This window comes from Macrobrachium nipponense, chromosome 13, assembly GCF_015104395.2.
Source record: "Macrobrachium nipponense isolate FS-2020 chromosome 13, ASM1510439v2, whole genome shotgun sequence".
NCBI lineage: Eukaryota > Metazoa > Arthropoda > Malacostraca > Decapoda > Palaemonidae > Macrobrachium > Macrobrachium nipponense.
In genome coordinates, this window is record NC_087206.1 from 90,840,080 (window position 1) to 90,860,952 (window position 20,873).

At 45.6% G+C, this 20,873-nt stretch overlaps 1 protein-coding gene across 2 annotated transcripts in view; it reads left to right on the forward strand.

The window, feature by feature from the left end:
* LOC135225198 (uncharacterized) overlaps positions 1–20,873 on the forward strand; it is a 76,746-nt gene that overhangs the window by 37,293 nt on the left and 18,580 nt on the right. For both annotated transcript variants that reach the window (XM_064264503.1, XM_064264504.1), the window contains one exon: positions 3,052–3,164. In XM_064264503.1, the coding sequence (XP_064120573.1) occupies positions 3,052–3,164 (113 nt within the window). The remainder of the gene's footprint in view (positions 1–3,051; positions 3,165–20,873) is intronic.

Consider the following 20,873-nt stretch of genomic DNA (forward strand, 5'->3'; position numbering starts at 1 on the left):
TCAAAATGCCTTATTTTTTTAATGAAAATTTTGACGACAGCCATAAAACTGATTCGCCGCTGAGCGATTGTGGCATTAACCGCGGGCCGCCTGTATCCGATGCACCCAAACCAAGGACCAAGGCCCCTAAGATACAGGCAGTCCATAGTTATTGGTGGGGGTCCTGTTCTCAGCAAGTTGCTGATAAGCAAAAACTGCCATTAGCCGAAACTCAGCGATTTGTGGCACCAAGTTTCGGTTAAAGGCAGCGATAACCGGTTAATGGCACCTCTTTTAGTTACGTTATGGGGCCATAACTCTATTATCAGTACCTTATGGCGCCATTAACCGAAACTTGGCCTGTTATGGCGCCATAAATCACAGATTTTATGGCACAAGACAAGAGCCATAAAACCAGATTGCCATTAACCACAACTGCTGATATCTGGGGACCGACTGTATATATAAGAATAAATTTGAAAAAGTTTGAAAAAACTGCTCTCCTATGGTTGACAATGCTGTGCAGCCTTGGGGAAAATGTTGATAGCACTGCTTACACTCAACAGACTGAGACAGGGTTTTGGGGGCGGGGGAGGTCTTGAGAAGTTTCCAAGGTTGGTGGGTGGGTCCAAGGTGGTTATAAGTAAAGTAGTTGCATCTGGAGCGAAGGAAATTGACTCGTCAGCATCTCTTGCCTGCCTAGGCCACACCCCCTTTGCACCAGGGCTGTGTGTTGATAGCAGGGTTGTTGTAATTTTGATTGCCATTTAATTGTTATTATTATTATAAAGGATTAGTTTATCCAGACCTCTGAGCCTAACAACGGCTCTGAAATGTAATATTTACACATTTTTAAGGTAATTGTAATTGTACTTCTTTATTTCTATATAATATTAATTATAGTTGTAATTGTAATTTCATAATAGGCCTGGTAATTATAAATGTAACTGTAATTGACATCAAGCATAATGTAATTACTCCAAGCCTGACTGACAAAAATTCGTATGTTAAATGGATGAAGACGTCTTACTATAGATATGACGTCTCGGTAAGCAATGAAAATTTACAAATTTCCTTGTTTTTCTGTTTGTTCATGAAACTTACCTGTCAGATATATATAGCTGTATTCTCCGAAGTCCGACAGAATTTAAAAAACTTACGACACACGTAGTGGGAGTCAGGTGGTTAGTACCCATTTCCTTGTTTTTCTGATTTATGTGGCACAAGACACCATAATTTAGCTATGTTAAAATGTCAACATAGTTAAAAAGACCGCCTTTTCGCTTTGACAACTAAAAGATGACGAGCATGGTATAAAGGGGGAGGAGCTCAGAGATGTCACTCAGAGCTAGCCAATCAGGATGAAGTAGTTTTCAAGTACGGCTGGGTTTTTATTGTTTTTTATTTTTTTATTATTGTCAGTATCAGTATCAGCAGTGCAACAAAAAATCTAAACTTTCCTTTAAGCTTGCGAAGCTATTTTTATTATAGAGAAACAAAAAACAAATAGGTAATAATCATATTTGGGTTTATTACCATAGCATTCAATGGGGATGATGCTACCTCTTTCTCCAGATACCTTGGGTGGGTCAGATAGATTGGCCCCATGGGAGAGGAGGGCCAGTAAGGTTGTGTAGAGGAACTCACACAAGAGAAGGGGTTGTTTTGGAAGGTGGGTGGAGCTGGGAAACAGTTACCTGGACTTCGAATGGTGGGGATGCTATGTTGGATGGGTGAAGAGGGCTAGGTAGATTTCTTACTTGTTAGGGCTTGTTTCAAGTTGTTATGCTTATGATTTTTTATTTATATTTTATGCTATTCTCATCTATATTTTTACTGTATTTTTAGAACCGAAAAGATAAACTATATCATGCACGTGTGAGAGAGAGAGAGAGAGAGAGATAACAGAGTTGAAATGTCAACAGTGATAAGATATTCTGTTGTGTACTGTTATGATATATGGGATAATCATACTTAGAGTCAGCTTATGATTAAATACTCTAACAGTACATCAAGCAAAGCAAAAAAGAGAACTGGCAAGCACGATACCGAGCTAAGAAACTCACACTTGAACTTACACACTGTGTAGAGAAGGTAACGTTTGTCACATTAACAGTGTGATGTTGAAAGACTGAAATGCAATTAATGATAACGTTTATATAGCAGGGAGTTCTTAGTTACCAAGTTAACCCTTTGATGGTTTAACTTTAAGCTTTACGAGTTATCGCCTTTAGGGCACCCTACTGGTCTTAGATAAAGCTGTAATAGCCTTTTTGACTTTTGCAAATGGATATTGTGAGTGTAATACCTAGCCTAGGTTAGTAGTTCACTCACATGTTTTATATCTTGTGCAGGGTAATACAGTATAGTAACTTACAAAGAAAGTTGCTGTGTAAAAATACATTAATGGTCATAAAATGATGGTAGGCTGTGAGTAAACACAATAGGCTATACTTAATTGTGCCCTTTATGAGAGAGAAAAGAAGGGGGTTGCATTTTTTCAAAGTGTATTTACGCTGTATATTTTGTTATGAAAATGAAGAAAAAGGTAGATAACTGCCTTTTGTATAAAGTTTTCAGATCAAAGTGTGATGGTTGTTGTTTATAAGCTTATTGAGTGGTTATAGTTATGTGGTACTGACAAAGTTGAGGAAGGCTATGAAGTTGTCCTAGAACACTGGTAGTGTTTTTTTTACTCTGCCTTATCTGGATTTTGCCATTATCCAACAGGTCCTTGGCTCTATTAACCTTGATGATTCAGTGGTTACTGTATTTTATTATAATCATCATAGACACAGGATTTGTAAGCAGAGTAGATTTTTGGACTTGCTTTATTCTAAAGCTCATGTTGGTATGATACAGCTTAGGCCATACATCATTTCACTAGCCTAGGCTAGTATGATAAAATAGTTTGATGCATTGATATATTATAACTAGTGCCATTATGATTGGTATGACTTTATTGTCAAGAAGTATATTGAAAGAAGGATAAAATTGTATAGCTTTGAGTAGTACTATTCACTATTTGCTTTTTCACATATGTTAATTATTAATTCTATATTATTATCACAGTTACCTGTTCCCATCTTACTGCAAGGAACTTGGTGGGAAGATGTGGGGGAAAAAACTTTCAATTGCTGCTGTGAAGAGAGCCAAGGGGTACTTCTTGAAATCACGTGTTGGAGGTAAGTTGGTTACAGGACAGTAGTTATTTCTAAAATTAACATTGCCAGCTTTGAATGGAACTGACACAGGTACAGAGTAGCTTTCATGGATCTTTATTTTGTTCATACATGAACAAACCTTCAGTCTTGACAATAGGATAGGATCCGGTTAAATCACAGATGAAAGCAAGGAATCTTGTGAGATTTGGCAACGCATGCAGTTATTGGGTGAAGAGTGGTCAAGGACCACACATCTATGCCACCGCGTCAGTCTTTTCTTAACCACCTGGGCGACAGTTGTGGTTGACCTCCCTTGGCCTTTATCCGGTTCATTGCTTGTTTTGATTGTGTTGAGTGTGTATGTGTGTGTGCTGTTATTATGGGTTCTTGTGCTCCTTCTTGGCCTCCTGCTGCGATCACACCCCACAGTAGTGTTGCGCCTCTGTCCTCTTCCTTTTCTTCCATCGATTCGTCGTTGGAAGAATCGGGGGGCCCTCAGGCTGATTTTTGTAATGTCGCCCCTTCTTCTTTGGGAGTTAATTTGATTCCTGAGAGGGAGGAAGCTTTTTGATCATTGTCTTTTATTGCCGTCAGAGGTGTCCAAAATGGCGGCACTTTGGAAGACTTGGGATATGGGGTTCTCCGTCCTTGGAGGGTTTGCTGATGCACTTCATGGATGCTCGCTACCCCCCTCCTCATGCTGTCCAGGCCCTCCCCCCTCCTCCTGGCCTCGTCTTTGTGGGTAGCCGAGGTCAGCCATTTTGTATTGCTCCGCTAGTGACAGCTGCCGCTTCTTCGAGTCAGAGGGAAGCCGTGGCGTCAGGCCCGCTAGTGACGTCACAGGGTCAGTCATTTTGTATCCCTCTGCCAGTGGCATCTGCTTCTCGTTCGGATTGAAGGGAAGCCGTGACGTCATCGCCACTTAAGATGTCACTTCTATCTATGACCTCACTCCCAGTCTTCTCCACTGCGCTGCCTCGCTCATCTGTGTCGTCATCGTTCGCTGCCTTGACATCATCTCTGCTATCCAGTTTGCTGCATCTCCCTTCCGTGTCATCAGAGCCTTCTCTTACTGATCCATCTGAGGCTTTATGCCAGGCAGTTCTTAAGAGATTGGACTCTGTTTTGGAAGATAAGTTGGCTGCCATGTCGGCTAGGAGGACTGGAAGCAAGCGTGTTGCATCACCCCCACCTCCTGCGAAGAGATTGCGTAAGGAACCAGTGCTGTCTTCCTCTCCTTCTCCCCCATCTCCGCCACATCGGCGTATCAAGCGTTGGAAGGCTAAGGACTTTGCCCTTTCTTCGCCTGCGAGTGACGAGCAACACGCCTGTGTTCCTGAGTGTTGGTGTTTCAGAGTGTTGTGTATCTTCCCGTGTGCAATCTGCAGTGGCTGCTTCGTCCTCTGCATCGAATTGTGAGCGTGTTGCAACCTCCCCCATTCGTGCACATGTTGCAGGTGCTCCCACTTCTTCTTCTCCAGGGCCTATTTGTTGCTGAAAGGATCTCAAGGCGCCTGTCAAGAGGTTGAAGGTTGTGAGCGCGGAGTTGGTGCAACAGGAGTGTTTGCCTGCCCCTCTCCCTGGTACTTCCAAGAGTTCAACTCCGAAGGATTCTCATTCGATCTCAAGTGTTCGAGATTCCTCTCCAGCTCACGTTCGTACGTCTGCCACGCCCGTGCCCGTTCACAGCTATGTTAAAGAGTCATCTGTTGGGAGAGTGCACAGTGATGTTCCTGGTGTTGTGGTTGGTTCGTCACGGAGTCGGCACTTGGATCCAGCCCAGACAGGTTAGTTGGTCTTTCGGGCTGTTTGGCTGCTGGTTCTTCCGTTAATTTAAACGAGGAAGGCCCTTTAGATGAGCCTGCACAGATGAGTGTTACAACCTCCCCTGCCTGTGCATGTGATGTTAGTGCTCCTTCTTCTCCAAGGCCTATTCGTTGTCGTAAGGCTCTCAATGCGCCTGGCAAGAGGTCGAAGGTAGTGAGCAAGGAGTTGGTGCAGCTGTAGTGTTTGCCTGCCTCTCTCACTGGTGCTTCCAAGAGTTCGACTCTAAGGGATTCTCCTTCGATCTCAAGTGTTCGAGTTTCCCTCCCATCTCACGTACGTACGTCCGCCATGACCGTGACCATTCATGGACATGTGGAGTCATCTGTTGAGGTAAGTGATGTTCTTAGTGTTATAGTGGGTTTGTCTTGGAGGCCGAAGCTTGGACCCAACCCAGACAGGTTAGTTGGGGTTTCAGACTGTTTGGCGGCTAACCCTTTCATTAATTTTGGTGGAGAAGGCGCCTTAGAAGAGCCTACACATCCTTCTCGTCGTCGGTCTCCGTTGCCAGAGCAGGAGGAGGGAGACACGCAAGAGTTTCTGTCTTCCTTTTCAGAAGTTGTTGATCTCGTTCATGGGTTTAACAGTTTGGAAAGTAGAACTCAGGCTCGGTCGTTTTACACTCCTTCTTGCTTGGAAGCCTTGATGGGAGCTACTCAGGACCCCAAATCATCTTTTCAGCTTCCTTTGTCGGGGCACGTTCTGTTGGTCTTGCAGAAGGTTAACGCCTCTGTTTCGGACCGGGATAGGTTGCTTCGCTCTAGGGGCTCTACCAAACTACTACCCCCACCTCTCACGAGACATAGGAAGTACTATGCTACGAGCTCTGCATTTTTGCTGTCACGCCATCTTAACCCAGACGTCATTCGCCTGAAGCCGGGTTTGACTTTGGAACAGGTGAGGTCGGTGGCCCCGTCCTTGTCTCCGCAAGATGCCTCAGCATTGGAATCTACGGTGGCATCCATGTTGCAGACAATTTCTTGGCTGGACCTCTGGTCTGTGGTTATTGCCAAAATAGCTTCCGACAGGTCCCCGGAAGGGTTGATGAGTGCCTCCTCACTTGCCTGTCTGTTGCAGTCTGGGGGCAAGGCATTTTCATATTTGGCTCACCTCAGTGCCAATTTATGGGCTAATCTTCTTCTGATTAGAAGGGACGTGGCTTTGTCTAGGATGGAGAGATCGCTCGACACCGAGTCCTTGCTGGCATTGAGGAACGGAGATCTTTTGGAGTCTTAATTTTTGTTTCCTCGGACAGAACTCGAAAATGCGATAGACCGGCGCGGGCTGATACCAAAGACCGACTGGTGCACCAGACCGTGTCTAAGTAGGAGTCTCGTCTCGGAGACACCCGACTCCTCCTCCTCCCCCTGTCCAGCAGCAGTCAAGGAGATTGTCGCCTGGTAAGCCGTCAAGGACCTCGATTTCGGAAGGGCCTTCCCGTTCAACACAGCCCAAGTCAGAAGATCAACGCCCCTTTCACTCTCGTTCCTTTAAGCCAAGAAGGGGCCCAAGGGGCAGAGGTAAAGGGGGTCGGCGGTAGGTTAGGCGCCCCTCCCTCTCCTGCGGCATGGGTGGGGGGGTGCCTGGCTGGCCATTGGGCCAAGTGGCAGAGTTATGGGGCAGAGAAGTGGGTGGTAGATGTCCTTCGGGTGGGATACCTACTGCCATTCGACTTCTCTCCTCCTCTGTCAGACAAGCCGCAGCTCAGGAAGACATATCCTCCAGATTCTCTGAAGTTCTTGCTTCTATGGGAGGAGGTGCAGAAAATGTTGGACAAGGATGCGATAGATTAAGTAGTGCGTCCGTCCCCGGGGTTTTACAGTCACATCTTCTTGGTGCCCAAGGCGTCGGGAGGATGGAGGCCTGTGATTGACTTATCCACCTTGAATCCCTTCATCAGGAAGACACGGTTCAATAGACTTAAGGGATGCATACTTCCAAATCACCTGTTCATCCCACGTCCAGGAAGTTCCTTCACTTCTCTCTTGCAGACAAGATCTTCAAGTTCAAAGTCTTGTGCTTCGGGCTGACGACGGCCCCTCAAGTGTTCACAAGGGTCTTCTCTCTCGTGTCAAGTTGGGCCCATGCTCAGGGGATCCGTTTGCTGAGGTACCTCGATGATTGGTTAGACTTGGCAGTTTCCAGGGAGAAACTGCTGCAGGACAGGGATCGTCTACTTCGGTTCTGTCTGGACCTGGGCATATTAGTCAACCAGGAAAAGTCGAACCTCGTACCCACTCAAAGGATTCTCTACCTGGGCATGGTCATCGATACGACAGTGGCAAAAGTTTTCCTGTCGGATCAGAGATTGGAGAAGTTGTGGGCGGTAGCACGCAACTTCCTGTCATAGTCACATCAGTCAGCTCATCAGTGGCAGGTTCGTCTAGGAGTTTTGTCTTCCCTGGAAAAGCTGGTCCCTCATGGGCATCTTCATCTTCGGTCTCTGCAATGGAGACTGGGAGAATTCTGGTCTCTGGTGGGGGACTCTCCCCTGTTTATAGTTCCTCTGTCTCAGGAAGTGAGAGAAGACCTTCGTTGGTGGTTGGACGACCAGAATCTGTTGAAGGGTATCCCTCTGCGTTCTCTCCCACCGGCCCCCTAGATGCTGACCCCTTGACGTGGGTAGGGGGCTTAGGGACCAGCAGCTGGGGCGTGATGCCTGGTGGGGTTGCTTTCTCACTGGTCCTTGGGGCCCAGCTGCTGATCCAACTAAATTAGTCAGAACTTTTTCTTCTTTCTGCAATTTTTTCATTCTTACTAAATCCTTCTCCTTCATGTAATTTTTTTTTTTTTTTTTTTTGGATTAATTATTTGGAAATTTCCACCTTTGCTAAAATTTACTGGACCTGGTAAACAGAAGAGATATCATAGCTGGGACTGGGGTTTTATATCTGAAGCTAAATAGTGGGAACTGTGGCAGGACCATCAACTGCCCGATAATGTTCGGACCTGAGTGATATCAGGCGGAACTATTTTGCAGGGCTGGACCACGGATTCCAGGGGGGTCTAGTTTTGTGGATAGGACTCTCGGCATTCTGTCCGGTTTGCCCATAATGTGATTAGAGTGGGGATGATTGTATTCTGGTAATACTCTCAGTCCTATCAAGCGGGTTTGGCTTACACTTGGGCCACTCGAATTATGTTGTGCCATCCCCCTGTGGGGTAGGGTAGGGATGCGGACATTTGGGAGTCGGTTCTCACTTGTGCCATTAGTGGAAGAATAATCTCCATGAAAGGTTGATGATATCTTTTTAAGGTTTTCAGGTTTTATTTATATATATATATATATATATATATATATATATTTTTTTTTTTTTACTTTGATCTTTATGGAATCAGAAAATAAAGATACAAGTACCCCTGGACCCTTTGATGGCGGTAAATCGGCACAGGTAACGACTACTGGAACCTCCCCTGACAACCTTCCTCTGGCAAAAATCAAAAAAATCTTCCAGTGTAATTACACTGAAACCCTATGCTCCTGTACAGAGTAAAGGGAAATTAAGCAGACATATGTTTGAAATTGGACCTGGAATATTTGAAAAGTCATATGAAAAGTATTTAACTTTAAATTTGGAAGAAGATGGTTATGATATTTTTGCTGTATATCGAGACATTGTGAAGTGTTGTGGCCGTGAGCCTAAGATTTCCCATGAAGGTAGAGGAAAGCTGACGGTGGAATCTACCTCAGCCAAAGAGACTGAAAAACTGAAAATATTATCACACCTTGGAGGAGTCAAAGTACAATGTGGAGCACATGCTTTTTGGAATCACTCCAAGGGAATGATATATGCTCCCCAACTGATGACATACGCCGAAGAAAAACTTGTAGAGGAACTAAAAGATCAAGGTGTAATAAGAGTTGAGCGAATGAAGAAGAAGGTAAATGGAGTCTTTGTACCACTTCCCAATTTGATTATTACATTTAATTCTACTAGATTACCTACTGTAGTAAAAGCAGCCTGGCTACATTTCAAGATTAAACAATATATCCCAAGACCAAGGAGATGTTTCCATTGCCAAGAATTTGGACATATGTTAGGGTCCTGTAGACAGAAACTGCAAGGCAAGCCAGCCATTTGTGTCAAATGCAGTGAACCAGAGCATGGCATATGTAATAATCAAGCCAGATGCATACATTGTGGAGAAAATCATCCATCATCTTCACTTAATTGTGATGTATACATCATGGAAAAAGAGATTCAAACTTTAAGGGTAACAGAACGTATCACATTTAGGGAGGCAAAAGAGAGAGTATCGAATCAATATGTTAGACCAGGAATATCCTTTTCCAGTGTCGCTGCCAACCGAAAGAGAAATATAAATGTTAATAAGGATAATTTAAATAAGAAACTGGTAACGACCCTTACTCGTGCCTCTTTGGAGGTGGCGCCAATTGTTGCTGGCGCTCCTTCCTCTTCAGAGGCTGCGCCAGTGATTTCTGGTGCTCTTGCCTCTCCGGAGGCTGCACCAGTGATTTCTGGTGCTCCTGCCTCTTCGGAGGCTGCGCCAGTGATATCTGGTGCTCCTGCCTCCTCGGAGGCCGTGCCAGTGATTTCTGGTACTCCTGCCTCTTCAGAGGTGGTGCCAGTTGATTCTGGCACTACCACCTCTTTAGAGGCAGTGCCGGTGGTTTCTGGCACCATTGCTTCTATGGAAGCAAAACCAGTGATTTCTGGTACACCTTCCTCTGTGGAGGCTGTGGAGGGTATACCTGGCACTCCCACCTCTCTGGAGGATGTACTAGCTATAAATGCTTTGGAGGATGCACCAGTGTCCAATCCTCACACCCCTCTTCAGGCGACACCAGCTTTGTCTGCTGTTCCTGAGACTGATAACCCTCTAAAAAGGAAGGCAGCCCTAAACAATCGGTCCCCTTCCAGAAAAAAAAGAGCAAGGTTGTAAGCTGAAAGCTCTTAAAAGAGGCTCTAATGTAACAGCCTCTAAAGGAAAAATAAAATTCATTAATTTTCTCCAGTGGAACTGTCAGGGATTGAGAGCTAAATGGGAAGAGTTAAGGCTGCTCATATCAGAAGTGTCTCCTGTTTGTATAGCTCTGCAGGAGACCATGATTGGTAATAATATGTGCCCCAGCCCACGAGAGTATACATCCTATCACGTCCACCTATAATTTAAATGTTGGAAGCCATGGTGGTGTGTTTTGTATGTTCGAAATGACACCCACAAAATCCTATTATTATTCAATCAGCATTGCAAGTGATTGGTGTGCAGATCCATTTGCAAAGAAAATATACAGTATGCTCTCTCTATCTACCACCTAACGAAGTCTTCCCCATCAATGAATTCAAATCTCTTATTCAACAGTTACCACGTCCTTTTCTGATTTTGGGAGATATGGAAGTAAGGAAGAAACCCTCTTTGGGGTGATATCATCACCAATCAAAGAGGAAGGTGCTTAGGTTCCATCATAGAAGATGAAAATGTGGGGATCCTCAACTCTGGGGAGTCTACGCATTTTCATGTTCAAACAGGCACGTTATCAGCAATTGATTTATCTATATGTAGTGATGACTGTCTTATTGACTTTACTTGGAAAGCTATAAATGATAGATTTACCAGTGACCATTTTCCAATAGTGGTGAGTGTAGCATCAAGTCCTCCATCTTCAAGGCTACCCAAATGGAACATTGGTAAAGCTGATTGGTCAACGTTCCAGGAGCACAGCTCAATAGATGACTCTGCTGATGACTTTCCCTGTGTAGATGACGCTCTTGACTTTTTGAATACAATAATGTTCTCGGCTGGTCTTCAATCTATACCTAGGACTTCAGGCAAATTTGTCCGCCGACCAGTTCCCTGGTGGACTCGTAAATGCCAGGAAACCCATAGAACTATGAGATCTGCCTTCACCAGATACCGCAGACGAAAATGTGAGTATTATCGTGTAGAATTTCGAAAAGCGAGAGCTCATTTTCGCTTGGAAATCAAAAAAGCACGAAAAGAATCTTGGACAATTTTCATATCTTCACTAAATTCAAAAACTCCTCTGACCCTAGTTTGGAAGAGAGTTAGAAAAATAGCAGGCAAGTTCACTCCTTGTCAACCTCCAGTTATCAAGGTGAATGGTTGCGAGGTAGCAGACCCCCAGTTAGTGGCAAATGAGTTTGCTAATCATTTGCTAATGTTGCTAAGAAAAATGATGATAGACCCTATTCAGCTCAAAGACGGATAATGGAACAGGTCGAAATTGATTTTAATACCTCAAGACATGAGCAGTACAATGCTCCTTTTACGATTAGAGAATTTGAATCGGCCTTGAATAAATGTAATGAATCAGCTCCTGGACTGGATGATATAACATATTCAATGATTAAGCATACCCCTGAAAATACCAGACTTTTCATATTAAGCCTAATTAACAGAATTTACCGAGAACATATCTTCCCCAAGCTTTGGGAGAAGTTAAAATTACTGCCATTTGTGAAACCTGGAAAAGATCCGTTCAAGACAGAAAATTATCGTCCTATTGCATTGACATCTTGTTTGTGTAAGATCATGGAAAAAATGGTGAACACACGATTGATGTGGTACTTGGAGAGAGGTAAATACCTTTCGCCTGCTCAGTGTGGTTTTCGGAGTATGCACTCCACAACTGATGTATTGGTACGAATGGAATCTTCAATATGTGAAGCTTTTGCCAACAAACAGCATCACATCACCGTTTTCTTTGATCTAGAGAAGGCTTATGATACAACATGGAGATATGGCATTTTGAGGGTCCTTTATGAATGTAACCTGAGAGGCAATTTGCCCCTGTTTATAAGGCTTTTTTAAAAAATAGGATATTTCAGGTTCAGGTTGGAGCAACATTGTCAGATGTGTTCAATCAAGAAGAAGGAGTACCACAAGGAAGTGTTTTAAGTGTAACCTTGTTCGCCTTGGTAATCAATGGGGTTTCTAAAATAATTCCCCCAGATATAACCTATACCCTATTTGTAGATGACCTGTCAATTTCCTTTGCAGCATCAAGGATGGCAGTGGCTGAACGCCGCCTTCAGCTCTGCATTGATAATATAGTAAAATGGGCTGAGGTTAATGGTTTTAGATTTTCTGCCAGTAAAACGATAACTATGCACTTTTGTCGTATAAGGGGAATACACCCTGATCCAGATCTATTCATTCATAGGCAGAGAATTCCTTGTGTTGGTGAAACAAGGTTTCTTGGTTTGATTTTTGATAGTAAGCTGACTTGGATTCCACATCTGAAATATATTAAGGCAAAATGCTTGAAAGCAATGAATTTGCTGAAAGTCGTGTCTCACACTTCGTGGGGTGCAGACCGAACTCAGATGTTGAGATTATATAAAGCCTTGGTCTTTTCAAAATTAAGTTATGGGTGTGAGGTGTACACTTCTGCGAAGCCAAATAGCCTTAAAATGCTCAACTCAATTCATCATGGAGGAATACGATTATGTACAGGAGCATTTAAATCATCTCCCACCGAGAGCATGCTTGTAGATGCTGATGAGGTGCCACTGGATCTTCATTACAAGCGTCTGCTGGTTCGGAGCTGGTATAGATTCCAGAGGCTACCTAGGTCTTTAACCAGCATTTGTATGAAAAATGAAAGGCATTGGCAGTTTTATGAAAATCACCCCAAGCAACCTCATCCATTTGCTTTTAGAGTAAATTTTATTGTCCGTGAATTAAATATGCCAAGAATCGAGATTTTACCAGCAAAATATTCAGTTAGTCCCCCCTGGAACTTTCCAGAGGTAAAATTTTGTAGATATTTTAACTTTACCAAGACAGAATTGTCCAGTGAGGCCATGCGGTCAATATTTTTAGAACATTCCGTGCAACATGATGACTCCATTGCAGTTTTCACGGATGGCTCAAAGTCAGATGCTGGCGTCGGCTTTGGTGTAGCCTTCCCTGATGTAGAGAGAAGTGGCAGGTTATCATCTGTTGCATCGATTTTTACAGCAGAACTATATGGAATTTTAAAAGCTTTAAAGGAAGTTTTAATTCGGAATGAAAATAATTTTATTATATATTGTGACTCAAGAAGTGTTCTTCAGTCACTGGAAATTTTTAACCCTTTAAACCCTCTGATTTTAGATATATTGGAATGGCTGCTTTTACTAAAAAGTAGAGGGAAAGAAATAAAGTTCTGTTGGGTGCCTTCCCATGTTGGGGTGGCTGGGAATGAGAAAGCTGACCAACTTGCAAAGTCTGCAGTCAGCTCCTCAGAACCCACAAGATGCCTACTACCATATCGGGATTTGTATCCTCTAGTAGGTCAGAGAGTTAAAAAATGTTGGCAGTCCCAGTGGGAGGATATTTTAAATAATCAAAAAATGCGTAGTATCACGTCATCAGTGTCTCCTTGGTCATATCCGTATATGCCAAGGAGACAAGAAACGATGTTGTGCCGATTGAGGATTGGACATACAAGACTCACCCATGGGTTCTTGATGTCTCGTGAAAATCCTCCGTTTTGCGAGAACTGTACTGTGCCCTTGACTGTTAGACATTTGCTGGTTGAATGTCCCAGATTCTTGAATTTGAGACATAGGTTACTGTCTTGGGGTCGTGACAGAGTAGGTAATTTTATCCTAGCTACAATTCTTGGAAAGGATTGTAATATAGAGCAGATATATATTTTTATGAGGGAGGCGGGCCTCCTTAACCAAATTTAAATTATACATAGATTGTCTATGTAAGAACTTATATATGAACAAAATTTTTATATAATATATTTATAGATCTTTTTATATTTAGTTTATAAAAAATTTAATTTTTTTATATTTAATTTATTTCGGTGTCAATTACCCAGATGTTGTGACGCCAGATATAATACACAATCAATCAATCAATCAATCTCTCCCACCAGACTTCCTTCTGTTCTCAGATGCCTCCCTCGCAGGTTGGGGGCTCATTTAGGCAGCCTCATTGCTTTAGGCGTTTGGAGTTTGAAGGACAAGCAGCAACATATCAACGTCTTGGAATTGAAGGGGGCTTTCCTGGGTCGGAAGGAGTTTCGGGGGAAGGTAGAGGGTCATTCTGTCGTTCTCATGTTGGACAACACCATGGTGGTAGCCTATGTGAACAAACAGGGAGGCCTGGTTTCACATCAACTTCATGCTTTGACCATCAAGGTTCACCAGTGGGCGGTCAGCAATTTGGTAGAGCTCTCAGCCAGGTATATCCAAGGGAAACGGAACGTGGTTGCAGACAAACTCAGTCGCCAGGATCAGATCCTAGGCACAGAGTGGTCCCCTTCATCAAGTGGTGGCAGACAAGCTTTTCCAGATTTTGGGTGGGGAGACCCATGCTGGATCTTTTCGCAACACGCTTCAACAGGAAGCTGGAGGTATTTTGTTCAGTGGTTCCAGATCCTTTATAATTGGCAGAGGACACATTCCAACATCCCTGGGACAACCTGTAGGTGTATGTATGCCTTCCCTCCGTTTTGTTTGATCCATCAAGTTCTGAACAGGCTGATGAGTTCACAGGGTCTCAGGATGACTTTGGTAGCCCCTCTGTGGCCTCAGGCAGAATGGTTTCCAGATCTGCTGTCGTTGTCAGAGGTTCCGAGGGAGATTCCCCCTTGGCGACATCATCTGTGTCAGCCCCATGCAGAAAGGTTCCACCAGTCAGTAGAATCCCTGTCTCTTCACGGTTAGAGGCTATCAAGTATCTCCTCCGAGCGAGAGGCTTTTCTCAGAGAACAGCTGGGCACATGTCCAGCAGTCTTGGAAAGTCGACCTCCGCAGTTTACCATGGCAAATGAGCGATCTACTGTGATTGATGTCGTAAACGGGGTTTTTCTCCACTCGCGACCTCTATTCAGCGAATAGCAGACTTTTTAACCTTCCTCAGAGACGAGAAACGTTTGTCTGTTTCTGCTATTAGAGGCTACAGGGCGGCACTGAGTTTGGTGTTATGCCTTAAGGGTATCAACATCTCTTCCTGGGAACTTTCCTTGCTAGTTAAGGGGTTTGAGCAGTCGAGTTCTCCTAGAGAACTGAAGCCTCCAACGTGGGATGTTTCCTTGGTTCTTAAGAGCTTCACCAAAAGTCCATGTGAGCCCATGCGTCGCTCATCTGACAGGAACCTGACGCTCAAAACAGTTTTCCTTCTGGCTTTGGCATCTTACAGGAGGGTAGGAGAACTCCAGAGGTTAAGGTTAAGGGTCAATGTCCTTTGAATTTGTCCCGGAATTCGTGGCCAAGACCCAAAATTCCTCAGTGCATGATGACAGGTTCACTTCGTTTTCCATTCTATCACTGACTGACTTTGTGGGTGGTGATGCTCAAGAGCTTTTGTTGTGCCCTGTCCAGGCCCTGCGTTGCCATCTTAAAAGGCCTCAGCACCTTAGTCTAGGCTGTCGCAAACAGACAGGCGTACTTGACACTTGATGATTCCACCACCATGTCTGTGCAGGCTAGAGCACATGACCTTAGAGGTATTGGTCCCTCTCTGACTTTCAAAAAGAACTTGGCTGTACATAGAGTGTTGAGTGCTGGTACTTGGGTACGCCAGTCCACGTTCACCTCCTTCTATCTTAAGGATGTTGCCCACAGATCTACGGACACGTTTTCCCTGGGTCCTGTGGTGGCTGCCCAACAGGTTGTGTAACTCATAGTTGCCCTTAACAGGGCACCTTTGTATCTTACCTAAGATGATTGTGTGGATGAGAGAATGAGTGAGTTGGCTGGTCTCCTTCTTTCTCTTGTACCTCTCTTTCTTCCTTCGGGCGGTTTAAGGAATAGACACGTCATTCGCTGGACTGGTCTGATACAGGTGAGTAAGGTAGTCATACTGATAGTGTGGTCGTGCAATACAGTAATCCCTCGATACTTCGCGCCTCAAGTTTCGCACCCTCAGTGCATCGCGGATTTTCAAAAATATTCATAAAAAATTCGAAATTGAGAAAAAATGGTGCGGGCGCTAGCAGAAGGCAAAGAGAGTATATTAGAACATCAGGTATCAACACGGAGATGGCGCGTAACTCAAAATCCCCCTCTCTGATTCGCTGGCCATCTCGGCTCCTGAATCTCGCAAGCTGATTGGCCGAGCCGCCGAGACGTGTTACCCAGCATCTCTCCCTGCCGAGCGCCCAGCGAAGGAAGACCGCATTCATTGTTCTCTCGCGCTCGTGTCGCTTACTCTTGCCGCATGAAAGTTTTAGCTGTTCTTTTGTGCTTTTTTAGTGCAAAGTAGTGCTTGTGACGCCCTTGGAAAGGGCTCCTAAACGTCCTACACCCTCTACATCCTCTGGTGAACCCAAGAAGAAGAGAAAAATGATGACGGTGAATGAGAAAGTGAAATTATTGGACATGCTTAAGGAAGGCAGTAGCTATGCGTGTTGCCCACATGTACGGACTGAATGAATCAACGGTTCGCTACATAATAAAAGATGAATTAAAAATCCGTAAAACTGCCTCAATAACGTTCTCCAAGGACACTAAGCACGTTGTGACTCCTTGTAATAAGAGGATCGTGCAAATGGAGAAAGCGTTATCAGTGTGGATAAAGGAATGTCAGGAAAAGAAGGTTAGTCTCGATACCAACGTCATTCGAACTAAAGCCAAAACCCTTTATGATAGCCTCGTTCCTGAAGGGGGATCGAATGAAGGTGACGACGATGAAGATGATCCTGCCCCACGAGAAAAACGTGGTTTTGTTGCCAGCAAGGGCTGGTTTGAGAAATTCAAGAGGAGGTTTGGCCTTCGCAGCGTTCCGTTGTATGGGGAATGGGGAGGCCGCCTCAGCAGACCAAGAGGCAGCTCTTCGTTACGCCGAGGACGAGTTCCCTGAATTAATTAAAGAGGGCGGCTATATCCCGGAACAGGTGTTCAATATGGATGAAACTGGCCTCTTCTAGAAGAGGATGCCGTCCCGGACATTCCTTTACAAGGACGAAGTGAAGAAGCCAGGGTTCAAGGCCCACAAAGATAGAGTCACTCTGCTCATGTGCGGGAATGCAGCAGGCTTCATGCTCAAGCCCAGCTTAATTTACAAGTCGTTGAATCCTCTTGCTTTGAAAAACAAAAACAAAGCCTTGCTCCCCATCTACTGGATGAGTAATAAGAAGGCATCGATAACTAAAGCCCTCACACTCGACTGGTTCGTGAACTGCCTTATTCCGCAGGTGAAGTTGTACCTCGCGGAAAATGGGCTGCCCTTTAAGGTCCTCCTCTTGATGGACTGTGCAGGAGGACATGCAACGGACCTGCATTACGACGGGGTCCAAGTGGAGTTCCTGCCCCCCCAACACCACTTTCCTCATACAACCAATGGATCAGGGGGTCATTCGGGCCTTCAAGGCCCTCTACACGAGGTCCACAATGGAGGGTCTCATCTCCTCCATCGATGAAGGCAACGATGACTTCAGCCTCAAGAGATATTGGCGGAAGTACAACATTGCGACGTGCCTGGCCAACACTCAGAACGCTCTTAAGGAGATGAAACAGCAAACACTGAATGCAAGTTGGAGAAAATTGTGGCCAGACGCTGTTCATGACTATGAGGGATTTACGCCAGACGAAGTTCATCACTCCGCCGTAGATAAGGCTGTGAGGCTGGCGCGGTTGGTAGCCAACGAAGGTTTCTCCGACATGATGGCGGAAGACTTCAACTCACTGATCGAGTGCCACTCGGAGCCCCTAACCGATGAGGACCTCGTCGAAATGACAAGATCGGCGAGTGAGGAAGAAGAAGAGGCAGCCGACGACAGTGACGACGACAAACCTTAGCAATGTGGCCTTACATTGGACAGTCTGCAAGAGCTCTGTAACATGACACGGGCTATGCAACAAAGGGCGCAAGAAATCGATGATAACATGGTCAGAGCCATCGAATTCAGTAACCGTATTGACGGTGTAATGGCACTGTACAAGAGCATCTTTGCTCAGATGAAAAAACAACGTCAACAACGTCCATCACGATACGATATTCCTGGTGCGCCGAAAACCTCCTGCAGAAGTGTTGGATACACCTCCTGCTGCCTCTCGGGCTTCCTACCGAGCCACTACGCGGCCTCCTGCAGTTTCTCCAGCTCTATCGGAAGCTGCCATCGGCGATCCACCGCCTCTAACAACTGACGATGAGGCGTCACCTGAGGAACAGTAAAGTAAAGCTCTCATTAACCTGTGCAGTAAATCATCTTCATCTTCTTCACCTCCATCATATTGCACAGGTGTTTCATCGTCATGTAACAAGATAGTAATCGTCCTTTATCAAGATCATCGTCATTGATAGAGGTGAGTTATGTATCTTGTTATAAGAATAAAGTTATTATTTATACATGTACGTGTACACACAAAAAACGTACGTTTTGTTCATGAAACTTACCTGTCAGATATATATATAGCTGTATTTCTGACGTCCGACAGAATTTCAAAATTCGCGGCACATGTAGTGGGGCGGTCAGGTGGTAGTACCCATTCCCGCCGCTGGGAGGCGGATATCAGGAACCATTCCCATTTTCTATTCATATTTTTTCTGTCGCCGGTGCTGCAAACATCTGTTTACAGTACCTCCGTCTAGGATTTTTTCATTATCTCGCTTAATATTATCTGGATTGACTTTTGGTATCGACTTCTGGATTGTTGGATTGGCACGCGTTATAGTGGTTTGGTTTTTGATTTTGGATTGGCTTTTCTGGATACATGATGTCTGGATCAAGTTCGGGAAGTTTCAGAGTGTGTGTGAGGAGTGAATGTAAGGTGAGGCTTCTTAAACCTTCAGTTGATCCTCACACAATTTGTATGGATTGCAGGGGGCATGTTTGCGTGGCTGATGATCGGTGCAATGAATGTAAGGATTTGGATGATGATAAATGGAGGATGTATGAGACCTATCGACGTAAATTGGAGCGCGATAGAGTCAGGAGGTCTTCCTCCAAGGGCAGCTCTACTAAAGGTAAGGATAGTAACATTTCTCCTCCTCTAACACCAGTAGATTTTGCCCAACCTAATCCTGTTTTGTTGCCTTCGGGCCCCAGTGCTGTGTCTGGAGAAGGTAACACCCTTTCTCTGATTCTAGAGTCTATTCGTGCTCTCGAATCTAAGGTATTGGCCCTAGAAACCGGCCCTGTGAAAGTTTGTGTTAGTGCCCCTAGTGTTGTGGAGGGGGCGTCAGATCGGCCCCATAATGCCTCTAGGCCTAGACCTCTATCGGACTCCCAGGACTCAGGGAGTGGGTATGTCGAAAGCCGCAAGAGGGTTACGGGGGCTCCCCACCGATCTGGCGTCCCTTCGGCAGGCCTTGTTGCTAAATCCCAGGCTGCCAAGGAGCGCGCACGAGCGCGTGTCCTGAAAGACTGCTTTTCGTCCTCCGAAGCGTCCTCCCCGCGCAAGGGGTGGAGCGCTCGGAGAGACTCGCGTCCGTTGAAAAGGACCTTTCGCTTTGAGGACGCTTCACGTCCTATGTCTCCTCTTTCGTCAGAGGACGCTTTTGACGCCTTTCCTCCGCAGAAGAGAGGAAGGCTTTCTACCGATGAGGACGTTCGTTTCCACGCACAGGCGTGTTCACCTGAGAGGCAGATAGCTGTACCTGCTAGAAGGAAGGAGGCGTCCCCTCGCCCCTCGCCTTCTCGCAGTCTCAGTCCTGCCCCTTCTTTTGCTCCTTCGTCACCTACGAAGGATATCCTTGTGTCCCTTCAGGACCAGATTACGTCGCTGATGGCTCAGAGGACTTGCCCAGCAGCAGTCGAGCCTAAGCGTAGGAAGGACGTTCGGCTGCCCGTCAAGAGGACGAAGCGGCCTCATTCTCTCTCGGCTCGCTCGTCTCTCTCTCCGCCTCCGGATCGTCAACGTTCTCGTTCTCCTAGCAGATCTTTTACTCTCTCAGGAGAGGACGCTCGTCAAGACGCTCGGCGTTCGAAGCAGGACGCTTTGCGCTCTCGGCAGGTAGCGGTTGAGGACGCTCGGCAGGACGCTCGGCGTTCTAGACAGGACGCTTTGAGCTCTCTTCAAGACACTGTTAAGGACGCTCGGCAGGACGCTCGGCGCGCGAAGCAGGACGCTTCTAGTTATAGACAGGACGCCTTTGAGGACGCTCCGCAGGACGCTCGCCGTGTGAAGCAGGACGCTTTTCGAGCGAAGCAGGACGCTTTTGAGAATGCAAAGCAGGACGCTCGCTTGGCTAAGCAGGACGCTTTTGGCGCCGCTCGTCAGGAAGCTCGCGCTTCCTTTCGTAGAGACGTTTCTGTTAAGACAGTTCACGTGGCTTCTAAGGACGCTCCTCTTTCGCAGGATGTCCGTACCTCTAAAGATCAACGTAAGGCCGCTTCCGTACCTGTAGCGGATACTTCCAACCAACGGAAGTCTTTGTTCAGGATTGAGACTGCGGGACGTACTCCCTCTCCTGATGGGCGTTCTCCAGTTCCTCTTAGGGAGGAAGGGGAACTTAGTAGTCCGGGGAGTTCCGTCGAAGAAGAACAACCGGTAGCTTCAGCTGTCTCGGACTACAAGGTTCTTGTTAGGCTGTTACGTTCAGCCTTCGGGGAGAAGTTCCAGCCGACAGCCCCTAGGTCTCCTCCCTCTCAACTTTCGTCTTCCAAGACCGTAAAGACCCCTGAATTCGTCGGAATGAAGACATCGCTGTCGACCAAGAGGGCGTTTAAGAAACTTCAAGACTTTATGTCCAGAAGGAAGGATCAGGGCAAGACCACTTTCGCCCATCCACCCTCTAGACTCGCCGGGAAAGGAGGAGTTTGGTATGAGACCAAGGAGGATGTGGGAGTAAAGGTCCCTTCGTCCGCTTTGGGTGACTTCTCCAGTTTAGTGGACGCCCAGAGGAGGTCTCTCTTAGCGTCTGCTAAGGTGTCCTGGACTCCGGTAGAGACTGACCACCACTTGAAGGGACTGCTTCGTACCCTTAACGTGTTTAATTTCCTAGATTGGTGTCTGGGAGTTTTGGACCTTCAGTCTA